The sequence below is a fragment of the Phalacrocorax aristotelis genome, chromosome 11 (genome assembly GCF_949628215.1).
Source record: "Phalacrocorax aristotelis chromosome 11, bGulAri2.1, whole genome shotgun sequence".
Taxonomy (NCBI): domain Eukaryota; kingdom Metazoa; phylum Chordata; class Aves; order Suliformes; family Phalacrocoracidae; genus Phalacrocorax; species Phalacrocorax aristotelis.
Window position 1 is genome coordinate 22850942 of NC_134286.1, and position 19780 is coordinate 22870721.

Consider the following 19780-nt stretch of genomic DNA (forward strand, 5'->3'; position numbering starts at 1 on the left):
CGAGGACGGAGCCCACCAGCGACGCTTCATTAACTCGGAGCCCACGCGATCTCTGCTCCCCGGCACCCACCTCAGCCCTGGCCACCGCCTGAGCCCAGCGACAGCGGAGGATGGGAAATGAAGAGGGAAGGTTTGACTCCGGCGGCTGGTGCCTTAAATGATGGGTGTTTTGCAGGGTTCATTTAATGGCACGGGGTTTGGCCGAGGAGCGTGTTATGGACCAGCGGCGTGCGGTGCTCTCTGAAGCATCTCTTCTGTTGCCTTCTCCCGTTGAAAAAGCCACTTCACTTGCAAATAATCAAGAGAAAGGAGGTGGGGGGAAAGAACAAGATTAAATCAAGCATAAAATAAGCAGGGAAAAAAAACCAAACCACAAGCAAAATGCAATGTTCTCTAAAAATCTGGTTTATTCATTAGAATTCAGTGAAAGGAACATTCATTTTAAAACACAATCAATACATTAAAAAGTTTAAAGGACTAGTAGCAATGAGACCAGAAAATAAAAAAAAAATAAAAAAAAACCCCAAACCCCAAAATTCAGACGAGTCGGTCACCCGGGAGGAGCCGCCCCCGCCCCCAGGGCGCCTGCAGGGCAGCTCGGCAGCCTGCCCGCCGCGGGACGGCGGAGGGGAAGCACGGGGCGACCTGGGACAAGGGCTAGTTATTATTTGTTTTTTCTTTAGAACTGAGAGCCTTTTCTAGATTTGATCGCTTCACCCAAGCGTAGCTTCTCGGATGCCTCAATAGCGGCGAGACGAGCAGGTGGCCCCGGCTGGAGAGGAGGGAGCCGCGAAGTTAAGGGGCAGAGGGAATGTGAAAGGCGGCGCGGGTCCGAGCGCCCCAGGAATGTTTGCTGAGCGACCTGCCCGTCTAGCGCCCGTGCCCGAGCAAACCCTTGTAGTAAAAAAACTAAAAAGCACCATTAGGCGAAGAGCTATTTAATTAAAAGACATAAAAATCTATGCAGAGCCAAATGTCTCAGTGGCAATCGCCATCTCTGCTGTCATTGGTGGGGGGGAGGGGGGGAGAAGGGGAAAAAAATTTGCTTTCGGCTGTAATCTTTTCGCTTTTCAGCATTTCATTTTCCTTGTGCACGTCACTGTTTGACATTGTTCTTGTCTGCTCAATTAATCACCGTGGCCTTCCGCAGAGAAGTTATTTCAGCCCTTACACCCCATGCAGGGTTGCAGACTCTGCAGGGGCACAACTCCTACAGAGTCAAGCAAACAAAGCAGCATATTCATTCAACTAAATAAAAAACAAAAGCAAGAAGGAGCCGCGTTAACTAGTGTTAGGTCTTGGCTTACCAGAGGCCCTCCTTGCATTTCTGATCCCAAAATTCAAGGCAGTATTATTCCAGGAAGATGCTTTACTGATGCTGGCAATGCAGGCGGCACGAGAGGAGGAGAGGTGGGAAGCCCCGCTAATCCCATGCAGACCCCGGGATTATTTAAGGAGCAGCCCTCCGAGGCGGAGCAGGCGATGCTGCCCGCCCAAGGGTGAAAGCCCAGCTCCCCGCCCAGCCAGGGAGCACCGAGGGGAGAGGAGAAGCGTCACCGGTTTCAGGAGCATCGCCACGCACCAACCCACAGCATCTCCTGCCTGGGGGTTTAAGAAAAGCCCCAGGTTTGGATAAAATAGTTTAAGCACACGGAAGGGAAAGCCCCAAGCGAAACGCGCGGCTTTCTAGTCCAAAGCCGGTCGACGGTACTTCCAGGGAGAAATCACCGAAGTCCACAAATTCAGCTTAAAAACAAAACTTTAAAAAAAAGAAAGAGCAGTTAACGAGTGTGAAGAGAGTATCAAAACAGAGACGTCTCAGCGGTGTGTGCGAAGAGAGGGAGTGCGCAAGGGACCGGCTGCTGGGTTTCAGAGCTGGCCCTGGATATGAAGCGGAGCAGCACGTCACGGGAGGACACGAGGAGCGAGGCGGTTTCCTCGCATTGCCTTTTCTCCATCGGAACAGGAAACCACAGCACTTCAAAAGACAACGCACACGAGTAAAAGAACAGCCCGTAAAATTTCCCCGTGAATATAAAATGCAAAACTATACAAAAATAGATAAAAAACGACCGTTTTCTTGCGTGTATAAAAACAAAAACAAACCCCAAAGTCCCCAGAATGCAATACAGAATTACTTGGTAGGCTGACCCGAACGTCAGCGGTTTGGGCACAAGTTAACCGCCACAATTCATCACTTTGAGGCAAGGCCTTCCCTGGAAAGGACGCATTCAGGCGACAGCCTCGAGGGGAGTTTTTCCTTAATCTCTTGGCAAGACAAGCTGCTATTCCTGACTTTTATGACTTATTTCTGGTTCGGAAGCCCTTTTTCGTAAAAAGCCTCAATTACCCCTCTCAAATTTGAGTTCCTCGGGTAAGGAAGGCAGTATGTGACTAACAGCTTGATCCAGATCAAGACCAGAATATCTGTTCCTATTTATCCCGGGGCAGACGGATATTTTAGGAAGAGCAGCACATTAGGCAGAGAAATCCAATCTCTCTACAGCAGCGATAATTTACAGGCTGGGTTACGCACTGAAAATTCTTATTTCTTTGGGTCAATGGGGCAGAATATGCCGATAATCCAGGAAATTAGCTCCAAAAATGCTTTTAGGAAAGTAATTTTAAATCAACAGATATTTGCTTCATTTAGTTCACATCAAATGAAGAAGAGAAAGCTTTGGTATAAAGTCAGATTATCAAGTCTTGGCTGTATTGCTTTCACTCATTCGAGCCTAGAAGCTGTTTTCGCTGAGCTTTTACGTACCTACAACCAAAAGAATTATTCCTAGAGACATGCACTTGCAACTGAACATTCATTTTAGCACCGAGACACTTCCACACCTCACCAAGACTTTGGCAAAGGCCGCGCCATGTCTAAACGAAACACTACGCAAACCCCCCCCCGACCCATGAGATGCCTTTGGTGACACGCTAAAATAAAATAGGAATTAAAAAAAAAAAGCAGAATTTGCTTGTGGTTTTTAATCCGAGTGGCGGGGAGATGTGCAGGGCCTCGGCCCGACCCTGTCCTTGCTCCGAGCAAGAGGGGAGCCTGTTCCAGTCAGGCAATACTCGTCAGCAGGCGCTGCCGCGCCGCGCCAACGAGGGGAGGCTGCGCTTACAACCTCGGAGGCGAGGGGGCCTTTCGCTGGCCGCCCGCGCTCTCCCCTGCACGCGGGGGATGCGGCGTCAGGGGTCGGGTTTGTCCCACGAAACCCTCTCCGGTCGCGTGGAGGGGTGGGAGGAAAAAACGTGGCACGGCAGGTTCGGGCGGTAACTCCCTGCAGCTGCGCTGGCAGGAAAATACTGAAAAATTAAGATTTAAGCCCATGGATACACAGATGGGTCTGCTCCAGCCTCAGCAGCCTGTACAGGAAAGAAAAAATACCATATAAATAAGTCGAACCGTGGGCAAGCAAAGCCTGGCTTCGCCCTTCCCCGCTCCATCACGGATATACAAGGACAGGGCAGTACGGAGTCTCTTCTCAAAAAGAAATATAGGGCCTCATTTTGCTTGGAGGGGGGGGGGGAGGAAAAAACAACCAAACCCCAAACAGTTCCTCGTGCCTTAAACAGAGCGATGCCGGGAGCTGCTGGCGTTTCCAACCGGAGCCACATCCGTACGGGGCTGCGGGTGGAGGGCAGCAGGGCGGTCGCTCGCCGCGGCAGCAGAAGTGGGCGAGGGCCGGGCAGAGCCGCCCCTCGCCCCGCACGTCGCTCCGGAGGTGGGAGAAAACTCTGGTATTTCCAGTTCGTGATTATTTCGTTTTAATGCTACAAACTCTGCCGCAAAGAAGCGGAAAAAGGGCAACTCGGGGGCTGGGGGAGGGACAAAAATCATCATCGGTTACTGAATTAAGACCAGAATACAGAGCTTGGACAGAAGAAGGAAGAAACTTCGTAAGACAGGGAGGTTTCATTTAGAGACAAGCGTGTTTGAGGACAAGGGAGGAGCCACACGGACCAATGGCCTGAAATCGATGTTTCCATCAATGTACGACCTCCTCAGACAAAGTCTGTCTCCTCAGCTCGTGTCCCTCCTCCACGCTCCTTCAAAGAGGAAAAAGAAATCCAAAACCTGCAGCAACCTCCAGCTTTTTTGTTCCCTCCAGTTAGGAGGAAGAAGTCATGAAGCCTAATTTAGGCTGCGTTACATCCTGTATTCCAATTAACAGAATACTTTCTTCGTTTATGCAAAGAAAACAACTGTAAAATAATTAGGAAAAAAAAAAACCCAAAACCAAAACAATGCACAAAACTTCCTTTTGAAGAAAATAATGGCACCTGCAACCTCACAGCTACAGGCACGATGCAAATTTAGCTTATTTCAAAGACCTTGTCCATGTGCCCAGCGCCCGGAGAGACGAGGAGCGTGGGACAAAGCTCGGGAAGGGTTTCAACCAGGAATTACGCACCGTGAAGACAGACCACGACAAAGGGACGGACACTTTGCCCTCAAAAGGGAGGCCATCGACAGCGCACCCCTCTGAGCGCAGTATCTTTGAGCAAATTGAAACTAGACCTTGAAAGCGTTATTGGCACACACGCAGAAGCTCCTGCTCTCCTTTGGGGCAAGGGAAAAAAAAAAAACCAACATAAATAAAGATGTTACTGTGAAGTTCCCCTTTCAGCTGACTCGCCTCCTGTCATCGCTCTGGAAATAACCGGCACCTTTCCTCCCAGCCTCCCCAAATCGAGACCGAGACGGAAGACATTCAAAGTGAGTCTGAACCAAAACATTTCACCAAGAGGAAGAAAAAAACCCGGTTTCTCCCAAAAGTTTCCCCAAGGCTTGCGCCCCCAACTCCAATCCTGCAGGAAAAAACCCAAACCTGCCACGCTAGCGATGGGTCCGGTCCCAGCTTTTACTCTAGCAGCAACGTGAGCGCGCGCGGGGGGCTGCCGCGGCACTTGGCGTTCGAGAGCATGGTGGCTCGTGGCGGAAAACAAGAAAGTGCCTCAGCGTTACCGTACGAATCCCGGAGGCAGCTCCGAGCCCCACCAAAGCATCCGCAGCAGCGAGACCACGTACCATGGCTGCGGGAGAGGAGCTCGTCCTTATCAGCCCAGGCCTAAATTAAAGTCATTCACAAATCGCTCGCTAACGCGTATTTTCTCCCTCCCTGCACTTTGCAAGCCTTTTCGCGCCCTCCCCGGAGCAGCTATTCAGCTTCGGCGACATTCACCGCGGTGCTCCGGCAGGCGGCAGGCAGCGCGTGGCCGGGGGTGGCTCTGCCTTTCAGGGGCTCCCCGCAGCACTCCGGGCTTTTCACGGTGTCGGTGCTGTCGTTGGGATGCTGCGGCACGCCCTGGGCGATGCCGACGGGTTTGCACTTGGCCCGTTTCTCCGGGGAGCAAGCGAAACTAAAGCCCGGGGGCAGCTCCGGCTCCGTTTCTCCCACGGGTAACAAGCGCGCCAGCTTTTTGGCGGTGACTTCTCCGTGGTACCTGTAGGAACCAGCCGCCTCCCGGGACCGCCTCGCATCGGTCTGCAGAGGTAAATTGGAGGGCCTGAGCGGGTGCCTGTTCAGCTCCGGCTCCTGGGGCCGCCTGTCCGGGGTCTCTCCAGCGACGCTCCGGGAGAGAGCCAGGAAAGGGGACACGGTGCCCGGCTGCCCCGATGGTTCCCAGGTGCTCTCCACGGCAGCGGCCGGAGCAAAACCCCAGTGCTTCATCCCCCGGGAGCCCTGTCGGCGTCGTGCTGGAGGTGCTGCAAGCCCAGCCAGCTCAACCCGCCATCGGGAGCTGCCAGCTCGCCCTCCTCCTTGCTCCTGCTCCTCCTCGCTCCGCCCGAGTCCTTTCTGCCACCCTCTCGCTTCGACCAGAGCCGGCACGGCTGAGGGCCGCTCTTGGCAACCTGCGAGTCGGCAAGCTCAAACTCCAGGCTCTCCGTGTCAAGTGACCGGCTCCTCCGGTTGACGGAGAGCGGCGCTGGCATGGAGGGGCTCAGCCCGTGGAGGCGCAGGTGGCGGGGCAGGCTGGCAACACCCCAGTTGCAGCTCTGGAAGGAGCCCAGGGGGTACCCTGGGGACATTCTCTCATCACATTCAGCTAACGACTCTTTCCGTCCGTAGCCGTCGTCAAAGGCCTCAGCAATATCCTCACCGGCGTTCATCTCGGGATGCTGCTCGCACTCCCCTTCTCCTTCCTGCTCCACGTCGACCACATCAAAGGTGACCATGGTGGGGAGGGCAGGGAGGTTCTGGGTGAAGGAAGAGCCAGAGGCAGAGCTCCCCAGACTTTCGGAGAGGCTGGAGAAGAGGGTCCCGCTGCTGGCAAACTCCACCAGTGCCTGTGAGAAGCTCACAGCATGCTCGGGCTCGTGTTCGCTGCCCACCTGGGGCTTGCCGGTGGTGGTCTCTGCCCCACTACCACGCTCGAGCTCTGGGAGTCTGTAGCCAGGGAACATCCCTGCTTTGGCTGGAGCTACGCTGCCGTGGATGGAACCCCCGAACAACCCACAATCCGGGTCCGAATCGAACCCCGGGTTGTTCTTTGTGAGCTGAATAAGGCAACTTCCTTGGGCTTTTTGGCTGTTGTAACAGTTCTCTGGATGCAGAGTCCCTGGAAAATCCCTCCACTCTGGATTTTCAGCTCTAGCCACCAAAACCCCACCATTCACACCCCTGTTTGGGGCGTGCGAGGCCACCTGCTCACTCCCAAGGCCACTCTGGTTCTTGCCAATCGAGTTGGCTGCTCTAGTTTTACATTCAACGCATTGCTTTTCCCGGGGACACTTTTCCTTGCTGGGAGCATCAAGTCGTTTCAAGACCGGTTCCCTCTGCAGCTCCCAGTACAGCAGCTCCTTCTGAATGGCCGCTAGCCGCTCTTCTTCCGTTTCCATCACCCCTCTTTTCTGATCCATCACCTGGTTCAGGCTCTTCTCAGCAGCGGGGCAGATGTCCAAGAAGTAGCTGAAGATGCCCTGGTGAGAGACTTTGCTCTCAAACAGGGATTCTTCCCCGTGAGAGGGACTCATCAGCGCATCATCGGGCTCGTAAAACTCATAAAGTGCATCACCGCTGTAACTGTCTCTGGGAAGACGGTCCTTCTTGATCTCGCCGAGCCCATCTCCGGCTTCATCCTCCGGCCCCGGCGTGGTGGAGTCGTAATAACCCTCGTCGCTATTAGGGGCGGACTCTTGCTGGTCGCTCTGCGGCGTCAGGAGGTCAACGCCGTCCATAGCGTCCCCCATGTAGGGGTGGGCTTCCGCCTCGTGCGAGGCCTGTGTCTCCAAACTGCTACTCGACACCTGGGCTCCGTAGCTCCTGTCCCCTGCCGTGTTGCTGTTCCATATCTGGTGGAGGTACTCCTCCGCCTCCTCGGGTATGGCCATCTCCTCCCCACCGCCCTGGTAGGTGACCAGGCAGGAGCTCCGTTTAGCAGCATCCCTGCTGCGCTCCACAGAGATGGTGCTCTCAGCAATGTCGGGCTCAGCAATGTCATCTCCGCACCCCGTCAGGGAATCGAAGCTCTTCAGGGATGTGACGTCTCCCAAGATGAGGCTCAGCAGGTCCCCGGAGTGGAGGCAGGGAGGGTCACTCTCCACAAGGTCCGGATGAAAGGCCAACAGGAGATTGTTGTAGTCAAACTCTGCGCAGTCAACGGTGTCAGCCTCTGATTTCGTATCCAGAACGTCCCTCTTCCCCGGCATCTCCACCGCGTCGCCCTCAGAGCTGCCTTCATCAGCCACGAGACAGCCGGGCTCGGCAGCCTCGCCGCAGTCGGCAGCTGTGCCTGCCGAGCGGTCATCCTCCGAGCCCCCGGCGCGGGCCGCGGCAAGCGGGACAGCTCCCGGTCCCGCTCCCTCCGCGGCCCCTCGGCTCTCCGCTCCCACGCCAGGAGCTTTGCCGGCCTCCTCCGAATCCCCGGCCCACTCCGGGAGCTCTGCTTTCTCACACTCAGTAACCTTGCTTTTCCGGTGACGCCGGATGCTGTTAAAAAACCCTTTCAGGCCTTTTTTGGGTCTGGGAAAGGAGGACTTATCTCCGTTGGGCTTTTTCTCACAGCCCTCGATACTCCCGGGTGGAGAGCTGTCCTGCTGGCCGAAATCAAACCTGGCGCTGGCGCCTACGGCCAAGTGAGCGCTTTGGGAGCTCGGCAAAGGGCACGGATGCGAGTCTCCGCTGCCCTCCAAAGGGCTTTCCGGCTGCTCCCCCCCGCCCTTGTCGTATCCAGTGCTGCTGAGCCCATCGTGGGTCTTACATTTACTGAGGCCCTTTTTAGAGGCTGCTTTCCCTTGGCCTTTGCTTCTGCCTCCAAAGAAACTGGGCAGCGTACAGATGCTCCTCTTCCCTCCGAACAGTTTGAAAGCTGTTTTCTTCAGCTTGCCGGGGGGCGGCTGAGGCTGCTGCGGCTCCGCAGCCGCGATGGAGGCATTGCCCGCCTCGGGCAGCCGGTCCCCGTGCTCCTCCCGCCGCTGGTCGCTTCCCTCCTGCTGCCCGCAGAGCACCGACTGCGACCTGGTCCGGGCAGGCTCTGCCGTGCAGCCCGTTTCCATGGCAGCCGGCCGGTTCGGGTGCATCTAGCTGGAAACGACGACTTTGGTAGCAGAGTCCTCTTCTGGGCACAGAGATCGAAGCATCACAGCTGATCTAAAGCAAAGAGAAAGGGGAGAGGTGAGGAGACGGCAGCAGACGGCGCAAAGCCAGAGGTGAAGAGCTTCATCCCCAGCTGGAACCGGAGCTCCAAAAGCCTCCGACGGCCACTCGGCTCCCTCCGCTCCTTAAAGCCGGGCACAAAAACGTCACGATGCTTAAATTTTACAATTTGCAAGTGCAGGAGAACCCACCTGCCTCCATCAGGTGGCCTCCCGAGCACAGGCAGGTCTGAGCCCTGAGCCACCTCCCCACAAGCCCTTTGGATCCCCGGCCTTTTTGCCACCGGGGCGATGGGGTTCGGTTACCGGCCGCCTTTGGGCAGGGAGACGCAGGCTGCTGCGGCCGGGAGAGGGACCGACGCCTGCCCAAGCCCACTCGCAGCCCTCCCAGACCTAACGTCAAGCAACGGGGAGCACTTTGATGGAGAACCAAGCCAGGACGCAGCCCGTACGCTAAGCACGTGTCCAGGAAGAAAGCTGTTTACTATACTTTTTTTTTTTTTGTAGATTTCAGTTGTTTTTAAAAATCATCTGCCCAGTGAGAAAGAAGTGCATTAAAAACATCCGCTATGAGCCACCCTGATCGGATTAGCTCAGAAGCAGAGGGGTAGGCTTTAAATTTGATCCTGGATTGATGTCGGTAACAGGAGAACTGAAATAATAACGTTTCTTTCGCAGAGGTGAGGTTGGAGAAAGTAAAAGCAATAAAAATCGTAACGTGCCACCGAGCTGTAACACCGAGGCTCAGCTCCTACCGGCGTGAGGCCGGCGAAGCTTTCCGTGGTGTTTCACCAGATATCGCAAATTAAAAATACGCCCAGACGACGGCCTCCAGCTCCTGCGACCCCACGGCAAACCTGTGATTTACTGGTTTCCCCCCGCCCAAGTCTGGGGCGGATCGTGGCATTACTTCGCTTCGATAATTGCCAATAACCCCTGGGGCGCACCCGCCCTGCTCCAATCACGGCGGGGGTGTAGCTGGGCGGGAAACCCTCCTTCCCCACCCCAAAAAAAAATGGGGTTTCTCCAGGGGTGCCCCGGAGCCCTCCTGCAGCCCCAGACACCCCCGGAGCCTCCCTGCAGGGGCTGGCTCGGTAGGCCTGGAGGAGAAGGGCACGCGTGCATCCCTACGCTTCCGAAGCGGAGGGGGTCAGGGGTGTGGGAAATGACACAGAAATGATATTTTTGGGGGAAAAATTTAATTTGAAAATTATTTCGCTCCGGCTCCACGTCAGCGCTGGCGTCAACGGTCGCTGCTGCGACCGGGCGGCTGCTCAGGGATGCCTGGAAAATAAAGCCGCTGAGGGCAAACACAACTATTGATAACATGTGAAAAAGGGGGTTTTTTAGGAAGAAAAAAACCAAACCAGACCCGATCAAGCCCGTAAGGCAAGGCGCGTTTCACCTGCTCGGCTCCGGGAGGCTCCGGGGCGGGGGGAAGGGGGCGGCCGGGGCCGGGCACGCCCGGGGGAGCAGGGGCTGGTGGCCATGGGGGGGGGGGTGGGGGGGGTGGGTGTCCATCGCGGGGGTCCCCCCGAGCCGCCGCGCCCTGCGAGAGGCGGGGAAGGCTCTCCCCGCTCCCCCGTAACTCGGCCGGGCCCCCCAAACTTTTAGGCGCGCGGCGGGGGAGGCGCGGTGGGTGCGAGCCGGGGCGGGGGGGGGGGGGCGAGGGGGGAACCCCCGGCCCCGGCAGCCAGGGCGGCCCGGCGGGCCCGGCCCGCCCCTCGCCCGCACCGGAGCCCCCCCCCCCCCCCTCCTCCCCGGCTCCCCGCCCCTCCGACCGCCGGGTCGAGCCCCCCCCCCCGGCACTTACCGGCCCCCGGGGGCTGCGAGGCGCGGGGGCGCCGCGGCCCGGCCCAGCCCAGCCCGGGCCAGCCCAGGCCGCCGGCGAGTAGCCGCCGGGTCAGCGGGTCCGCCCGGCGCGGCGAGGAAGGGCGGGGTCTCTGTGACGGAGTGGGCGTGGCCTCCGCGGCGGGGGCGCGGCCGCTGTGACGTCAGGCGGAGGGAGGGTGTGACGCGCGGGCGGGGCTACGGGCGGCTGCGTGACGCTGTACGGCGCGGGCGACGCGTGGCAATGCGCGTGGCGTGCGGACAAACGGACCCGGGCGGGGGGTGTGTGTGTGTGTGTGTGTGTGTGTGGCACCGACCCGCGCCGTCGCCGTCACGCCGCGGGTGTCTGTGACGGTGCGTGACGTCGGGGGGTGTTGGGGGGGGCGGGGGGGGGGAACGCTGCCGTGACGTGTGCGCCCCCACGCGACCGCACGTGTGCGCCGCGGTACTGGCACTGCGCGCGCCGCTGCCGCGCCGCGTGGGCGTCACTGGTACTGCGTGTCGGCCACACCCAAGCCCCACCCGGCCACCCACTGCAACCCCCAGCACGGCTCCCCCCAGCTGTGCAGCGAGACCCGCCCCAGTCTGGGGACCCTGGCTCCCGAAAGGCCCACGGGAGCCCACGGCCCCACGCGGGTGCGACGCTCGGCTGCCACATGGCGTCATCGTGGCTGGGAAAGACCTCTGGGATCATCACGTCCAACCGCCAGCCCAACACCCCCAGGCCCCTAAACCGTGTCCCCAAGTGCCGTTTCTGCACAGTGTTTGAACCCCCCCAGGGACGGTGACCCCCCCCACCTCTCTGGGCAGCCTGTGCCAGGGCCTGACCCCTCTGGCAGGGAAGGCATTTTCCCTCATCTCCAACCTAAACCTCCCCTGACGCAGCCTGAGGCCATTCCCTCTCGCCCTGTCACTGGTGACTTGGGAGCAGAGACCGACCCCCCCTCAGGCAGTTAAAATGTCCTGAGCTGGAAGGGACGCACAAGGATCATCGAGCCCAGCTCCTGTCCCTGCACAGGACACCCCAAATTCACACCGTGTCTCTGAGGGCCTTGTCCAAGTGCTTCTGGAATATCGCCAGGCTGGTGCCGTGATGCCTCCCTGGGAAGCCTGTTCCAGGGCTCCACCACCCTCCGGGGGAAGGACCTTTCCCTAATGCCCAGCCTAACCCTCCCCTGGCACATCTCCCTGCCATTCCCTCGGGCCCTGGCGTTGGTCACCAGAGAGCAGAGACCAGCCCTGCCCCCCCTCCTGCCCTCGGGAGGGAGCTGCAGAGCGCCATGAGGCTGCCCTCGGCCTCCTCTGCTCCAGCTGAACAAACCAAGTGACTTAACTGCTCCTTGTACGGTTTCCCCTCTAAACCCTTCCCCAACCCCGTGGCCTCCTCTGGACACGCGCCAGTAGCTTTATAGTTGTAGACTATAAAGACATGGAAATTCACACCTGTCTCCTCTTGTCCTGTCACTGGTAACTTGGGCAAAGAGACCAACACCCACCTCGCTACAGCCTCCTCAAAGCTCCCGAAGGCCACGCGCCTCTGCCCCAACAGCACTTGTGTTTGAGATGCAATTAGGGTAGGGTGGACTAAACCGTCGGGGATATATTCTGCTGCATCTCAAAAGTGGTCCAGAGCGCCACCGGCAGGCGTGGGCTGAGCTGCCGAGGGCAGCGTGCTTTATCCATCAGCTCCCGGCTGTGGGAAGAGCCAGCACGGCTCCTCCAGCTGCCACCGGCGGCTGTCTCTGTCACCGATCACAGCCGGAGAGATGGAGGTGCTTGCCAAAGGCAGGAGCGACTGAGGACCACCGCTGAGATGCCCCGCTCCAGGCTCGGCCTGAAGCTCCCCGGGTGCGGCGTTTCCCTGCACCCCCTCCGAGCGATGCTGGCTGGGCTGCCGGCCTCTTCTGCTTAGAGGATATTTCACCAAATGGGTCATGATAGTTTAATAAGAATAGTAGCAATATTTTTAATTTAAAAAGCCAAAACCAACTGCCCAATCACAAAAGATCCCTTGGCCATAACATGAACAGCTTTTGAGGGGAGTTAGATGGTGTCTAAAGACAGAGCTGGGGCCAGGAGGCCAGAGCCGGGGAGTCCGTGGGCTCCGGGCCCTGCCCGTGCTGCCGCCTGGCAGCGCTGGGCTTCGCACCGCCGAGTCCTGGGGTCCGGAGCATCCCAGGCACGGTGACACAGCGGCCACGGGCTGGGCACGCATGGCCGGGTCCAGCCTCCCTCCCAACGGAGGGAGCACCCTCTCTGGGAAAGGGGCTTCAGAGGTGGCTGTGGGGGAAACCCGCAGGCACGAAGCCTGGTTGTGCCTCCCTCCTTCCCGCTCTTCCCCAGGAGGGGAGGAGGGTAAAAGCAGCCTTTGCTCCTCTCCCTCTGCCCTCCGCGCCTTTTCCCAGCCTCTTCTCTAACCAGTATCAATTAAAAGTGTAAAATCCTTCAGTAAAGAGGGTTTAAAGCCAAACCCAGCTAAATCTGATCCTGTTCTACCACCACCCTGACGCAGAGCCAGAGCTGAGGTCTCCTCTGTTTTCTCCCCACCTTCCCTTCCCACCTTTTCGCACGGGCACCGCTTTTTGGAGGCACCTCGTAAGCAAAAATTACTTTGCGACCACAAATTCACGGCAGCTTCACACCGCGCAGGTGTCAGAGCGGCTTTTAATTCAGGCGCTCGACACGTGTCCGAGGCAGGTCTCTCTCGTGGCGGGCTGCGTATCATGGCTGGTGACGGAGGTAGTTCGCCAGGACCGTCGGGATCTCCAGCTCGCCGAGGGCGTGCGGGCGGCCAGCCTGCTGCAGGAGGCGTCTCATCGCCAGCCTGGACTGAGACATCAAGGACTTGGGATGAGCTGCGCGAGGAGAGGGAGGAAAAATGAGACGGTCACCTTCAAGACACACGAGCCCGCTCCCCTCCAACCCCGGTATTACCCTAAGCAAAGGGACATCGATAGCAAAGACGCATAGTTTTGGTCTAGGGCAGGTTACGCCCCGTGTGCAGCCACAAGCTTCGCAGCATGTATTTCACAGGAGATGAAATTTTCCACCATCATATGGAAATAAGTGCAGTTTTCCTGGATGTTGGCACTACAGGAGAGCCAAAGCTGAGCAGCAGAAAGGAGACGAATGGCAAAAAGCAGCCTTTAACCCAACAGATTCATAGTAAGTGGAAAAACAGGCTGAGGAAATCCCTGCGCGCTCCAGAGCGGCTCCGACTGCAGCGATGACCCTCACTGAAAGCAGCTTCTTTAGCAAGTGTCTAGAAATACTGATGCAAAGCAGACACTGCGCTGAGTCCACGAGGGAGGATAACCACGTAAATGGTTTTTAGTAAGTCACACCGCAGCCCCAAAACAAGGTAGCCTGCCTCCAGGCACAGCCAGCAGTGGAAATTGGGGCTATTTCATGGATATTTATTAGAAACAAGCCCTCCCCTGACACTCTCCCCCAGATCCCTGCTATCTGTTTTAGTCCTGCAGTAGCATGTGTATCCAAGTCCATCAGATTTAATCGCCAGTGGTGGACCTATTCTCCACAACCTTGAGATGTCCTTCTTTTGCTGTGTTCAGTATTGGAGACTTGGGTTTTTTTGGCCTAAACACAGCAATCATTGAGGGAGAGGGAGGAATACGAGTAAAATGATGATAATACTCAAGAATTTAAGCCTAGAGGGACTGATGCACTCAAGCAATGCTGTGAAGGGAGTCGAAGCTTGTAGGAAAGCCTGGGTAAGGCTACTGGGGAGCAGAGGTAAAAGGAAGGGGAATCTGAAGCAACTTGCACCCAAATGAGCAAAATTAGCACTCCTTTCCAGCCCTGGGGCCACGCACACAGATTACCTCTCGCCTGCAGCAGCAGCTCCAGGCCCTCACTGCGGGGGGCCGTCTCGTCTACCGTGACATTGGGCAAGTACACGTTGGCTCCGAAGTCAATGAGCAGCTTGATGAACTCATTCTTGCAGCCGTGCCTCAAGCAGGTTTCCAGGAGAGTCTTGGGCTCCTTGATCTGGGCAATCACCCTCTCCTCAGTGCAGTTATAGTTGGGATCGGCGCCGTAAAGCAACAGCATCTTAAAGCACTCCAGATGCCCGTACGCAGCGGCGAGGTAGAGGGGTCCGGAACAAGCCACCGAGTTGGCAGCCCACTCGGGCAGCCTGGCTTGAACGTTGGCTTCCGCGCCGTGGTCCAGGAGCTGCTGCAGGATGTCCATGTTCCCATCCCTCGCGGCGATGAGCAGCGGCGAGCAGTTGTTGTAGATGCTGCCAACGGGGCTGGCCCCCGCCTCCAGGAGGACCTTCACGCATTCCTCGTGGCCGTTGCTGACCGCCATGAAGAGTGGGGTTTGAGCCTTCACGTCCAGGCTGTCCACCTCCGCCCCGTGGGTCAAGAGGACCTTCATGCTCCTGACACGGCCCCACGTGGCGGCCAGGCGCAGTGGGGTGCTGGGTACGCCCCAGCCGCTCCTGCGGTTGATGAACCTCTTGTACCTGTCTTGGGACAAGAGGTTATCTAGGGTTTGGTAATCGTCCTCAGATACTGCTCGGTTCAGCTCCTCGCTTTCTCCGTTGTCTTCTTCATCTTCCCTGGGCTGGAGCATGGAGAACATCTTAGTGATATCCATTAGGCTCATTTTTTTTGGTCTGCCTCCCATGTACCGCTTTCATTGTAAATGGTAAAGCCAACGATCTATGGAACAACAAAAACACCACCGCCGCAGGGTTAGAACCAGCCCCCTGCCCCAACACAACCTTATTATTATTTTTTTATACACAATTTAAGGAAGATTCTCAGCAACAACAACAACAAAAACCCAAATAACATTGGATTGTGACGCTGCTGACACGCGTATTGCCCTGCAGGCGAGGAAATCCACGCCGGCAAAGGGCTAAGGCAAAGACGGAGGCTGTTGCTGTAGCACGTGTGTGGGCCACCTCCCCTTAAAATGCTGCAGTCCAGAATGCCCTGAGACGGTTGGATCTGGTGTCACAGTTCAAACACTGTGTGGGGGACCTCACAGGCTTTTACTTTCTTTTCATAAATGATTTAATGCTGTTCTGCTAGCCCAAGGCGGTAAAGGGTATGAGGCTACTCGGCGATACTCACACCCCGAGCTCAGGAAGGCGCCTGGGTGGCCACAGGCTCTTGCAAGGACTCTGCACCCCTCATGAAGAGCACGTTGGAAAATAGCAGGATTCAACTCTGCTTCCCATCGGCCAAGGCTTCTGTTGGAAGCCTCAGCAGCACCTGCCCTTCCAAGTACTTTGGCACCCATGGAAAACTCTGAGGAGTTTTAATTCAGGAGCCGGCGGCATTGCAAGGTTTTTACACCCGGCCATTTTTTAAAGGGATTGGATTTCAAAATAGAAGATGCAGTGAATGTGAAGGTGGCTGGTTTGGTTAAGGACCTTCAGCATCACCCTTCCCAAAAATCATCAGCATTTGAACCCAGCAAACCCTCTCCTCTCTCCTGCCTACTGGAGCCCGAGGAGCGCGGCTGCAAGAAGGATCGGGGGATTTTTATATTGGGAGGTACAGGGTAGGGGGAGGAAGGTGAGGGGGTCCTGAGCTGATCACACCGGAGCTGGGACTGAACCCCGACACGTTTGCCAGGCGCTTGGTGCGGGATCTGGCCTCGCAGCAGCAAGGGGCGAGGAATGCGGTGCGCCGGCCGGCACCTGAGCAGCTGGGAAAGACCACCTGCTGGGAAGGGCAGAGGAATTTCTTGCCACGTCGCACCCCTGTAGCATCTCAGATTTCCTCAGGGAGAGGCGGCAGTGGCAGAGCTCTGGCTCCCCAGGCAGCTCCTCTGATCCTCCCTTGGCGGGGGCAAGGAGCTGCACTGAGCGACGCGCCTCTTTCTGCGGACGAGCGCGGCAGCAGGGGGGCAGCCACGGGAGGCTCGTCCCGCAGCCGCCTGCCGTGGCGAGATGCGCAAGCTCGGAGGAACCCCCCGCGCAAGGCCACCGGCGCGGCTTCGCATCTTGGTTAAGTAGAGCAAGTGTGATGGCAGCGAGAGCGACAGCAAAGCGCTGCTGTGCTTCTGCCCTGTTACGCTAACCCGGACAGTTTGTACAGAAATACGTGAAATGACACCATTACTGTTATTCATTAGACACGCTGATAACAAGCTCTGGAGCTTTGGAAGCCCCCCACCTATGAGGATAACGGGGTGGTGGGGTTTATTGTAGATTTGATTCAAAAAGAAGGCCCAGTTATATTCCCAAGGGAAATAATCTGGAAAAGTTTAAAAAACCCAACTGTTACATTTCCTGAACACACAGAAAAGCATCTCCGAAGGGACATTACTTGAACAGCGTAAGCACTCACGTGGGGAGCTCACAGATGTTCCTCAGCCAGAAGAGCCCAAAACAGAGTTGTCACCTCTTCAGCTGAAGGACGCTGCCCATGCATCTGCAGACCCCAAAAAAGGAGGTTAGGACTGGAGCTAGAGGTGACAGAATACACTCACGCTTTTACTACTGGTTATCGAGTAACCTTCAACTGCCCGATGCCACCTAAGCGTCGTTATGGTGCTGCCTTACCTTAGGGAGGTAGGTGATGCTCACAGCCAGGGCGGGCGAGGCAGCGGTGTCCCATGGAGCTCTCCCTCGGCTTAAACAAGCAAAAAGCACCAAAAGAAAAAAAAAAAGAGAGGGAGAAAAAGAGAGGCTCTTGCTGTGTCGGGGATGGACCCCCACTCTGTGCGAGCACAACAACGCAGGCTGTCAAGCTCACAGCTGAAATGCCACTGGGGGGAGAAGGGCCAGGGCGCTGGGGCTAATTTTAGCCCCTCAGGGGTTTTATCTTACCACTTCCATTCTTGGAAAGTTCCACCTCGGTAAATATAGAGAGGGGCAGCGAGGCGGGGGCGGGCTGGGACAGGTGCTGGAGGCTGCTCGACCCATCCGAGCAGGCACAAAGCGTCTGCTTCACTGTCTCCTTGCAGGAATCGGGGGGCACCAGGCGGTCTGAGTCCCCTGCCAGGGCAGCGCGTTCCCTGCTGAGCACCGGCCTCTACGTTATCTTGGTTGCTGCCAATCACCCAGATGGATTCCCTCTTAACCCCTCTCCCGACCGCCTTTTCCACTTTCAGAGCACTACAAATGACCATTTGCGACATCCAGAATTGTTTAGTGAACACAAGACAGACAAAAGGCACCGGAGACGGTCCAGATTTCGCGCCTGAGCTGCTCCTTAGGCTTCCCTCCCAGCTACACCTGCCAGACCAAACCGCTTCTTTGCCTTCATAAAATCAAGCAGCACATAGCAAGGCAGAAAACTTTACAGGGGCAAACAAAACAAGCGGGAAGCAGTGTTTGGGCTGTCTTATCAAAAGCTGTCAGCTGGTAAGTGCAATCGTATTTTATCCAGTTCCCTTTAAACCTTTGCCAAGCTTTTCGGCAGCGGAGCAGGAACAGTCTGACAGTGTGAGGCAGTGTTATCAGCGTTAGTAGATAACGAGAGGGGAACCAAATTATCCAGCAGAGAAACCTCCACTGCTGCAAGAACTAAAATCAGGGGGCTCTGCAAAACATCGGTGATGTCCCCGCCAGCACCACTCTCTGTTTGTAGTCACACTGTAAAAAGCACGGAGAGCAGGAAAATGTTCAGTAGCGACAGGTTTTAGACTTTTGGCTTCTCTATAGTTTCACTCTCTCCAAATCCACTCAGAAACAGATTGTTACTTCACAAAGATCAGCTTCCCAAAGGCAACGCTATGAATGGGATTACCGAGTAGGAGAAATGTGGATAAACATCGGAGCAAAAGCAGGGGGTTCAGGGTTTATTAAGTGTCGAGAAGCTGCAACCACAACAGGGATGCTGCAGTCAGGAAAGCCAAACCTGGCTGGAAACCCCTTCAACAAACTGCAGAAATAAAAGCAGCAATTAAAAAGACAGTGTGTTATAATGGGGGAAAAAAGGGGATACGGACAACAAAATGAATACACATTAGAAAATATGAAGTGTAGGAAACTGGTACGGGAACTTAGAGATGAAAGGAAAATCCTTGAGTGGAAAATTTAATGATAAACTGCATATTGTTGTTGCTGCTGCTGTTCGGTTGTTAACCGAGAAAAGAGATCTTAGAAACAAGACCAGCTCTTTGGCATGGAACAGAGATTAGACTGAATACTAATGAAGCAAAAAGTACAAAGTACTCGCTGATAAACCCACCCTCAACTGGGAAAATGCAAACTGAAATACTCCTTGTGCTCCCTTCCCAGCCAAAGAAACACATTAAATGCCATCCCGCACGAATATTTGAATTGGCAGGTTCAGATAAACCCCAAACGGGAGCCCAAGGAGAGGCAGCTGATAAGTCTGACCCATTTCAGATAAGCTTCCCCCAGCTGCAGACACCAGGGAAGGCTGAGGAGGAGTCAGGAGAAGCCTTCCCCTTCTGCCTGAGCTCCAAGCGCGAATGGGCTGCCCCCGAGCCGCTGGCTGACCTGACGCGTGCTCCGGGCAAAGCAGCTCCTTTATCAGCTCTCCATTAATTGGGGAAGAATTAAAGGGCAGAAGTGTATTTAATGCCAGTCAAGAAGGTTTTTTGGGAAGGTAAATCCTGTCCAACAAAGTTGCTTCCATTAAAGAGATTATAGTTATTAACGCAGCTGAAAAGAGGTAATGAGCTTTCCGATTTAACACTGCTAAGCATTCCGATTAAAAAGTTCAGCGCTAAACAGTACCAAATAAATCATTTTGCAGGGATTAAGGATTTACTAAACAGTCCTCAAGGTCAGAAATGCAGAGTTATTGCATGGGGCTACTTCTGACTCCTACCTTTGAACTACAAGTCACTGCCAAACTGCAGCAAAGCCCTTGAACTTGGGAGTTTCCCTCCGTGCCCATCAAAACATCTGCTCGCAGCTTTCCGGCACTGACACCTGCCTGTTCCGCTGGCCACCTTCTCACCACCCAGCCTGGAGGTGGCTCCAGCAGCAACGTGATTCCGGTATTGACCACGAGCGGGCATGAACCCCTGCGGACCATCCCTTGCCTACGCTGTACGTACCCGCACAGCAACAGCTCCCAGGGCCCCTTCTCAGGCACTTCACGATTTAACGGGTGCATTAACATACAAAATATGTTGTTAGAACCGAAGGAGGAACCCAGGAACTGTTTCTTCTCCATGGGCTGTAATTCCTCAAGGAATTTTGGCAGCGTCGGAGCCCCAGAAGTTTGGCGGCGTTGCAAGACGGCTCCCTGCTTCCAGCACCTTCCAGGAGCCCCTTTCCTTCAGATCCGAGAAGCTGTAAACCAATGCGAGATGATGATCGTTAAGGACCTGAAATACAGAACCCAAAGTCAGCACGTGCCCGCTCTTCGTTGTGCGAGTTACCTG

General features: G+C 56.0%; 2 protein-coding genes across 2 annotated transcripts; both read right to left on the reverse strand.

Annotated features, from left to right (window-relative positions):
* Nucleotides 1-382: 382 nt before the first annotated feature.
* AMER1 (APC membrane recruitment protein 1) lies at nt 383-10637 on the reverse strand. Its single transcript, XM_075106298.1, is given in 3 exon segments — nt 383-5680; nt 5683-8597; nt 10416-10637. Coding segments are annotated over 2 exon segments (3360 nt in total). The 5' UTR covers nt 8528-8597; nt 10416-10637; the 3' UTR covers nt 383-5165.
* Nucleotides 10638-12360: 1723 nt separating this feature from the next.
* On the reverse strand, nt 12361-16847 carry ASB12 (ankyrin repeat and SOCS box containing 12). The gene is made up of 3 exons (XM_075106300.1): nt 16762-16847; nt 14275-15120; nt 12361-13287 (listed from the first exon to the last, which is right to left on the reverse strand). Exons 2-3 carry the CDS (start codon nt 15083-15085, stop codon nt 13154-13156), a joined length of 945 nt encoding a protein of 314 aa, XP_074962401.1. The 5' UTR covers nt 15086-15120; nt 16762-16847; the 3' UTR covers nt 12361-13153.
* Between the last annotated feature and the right edge of the window lie 2933 nt (nt 16848-19780).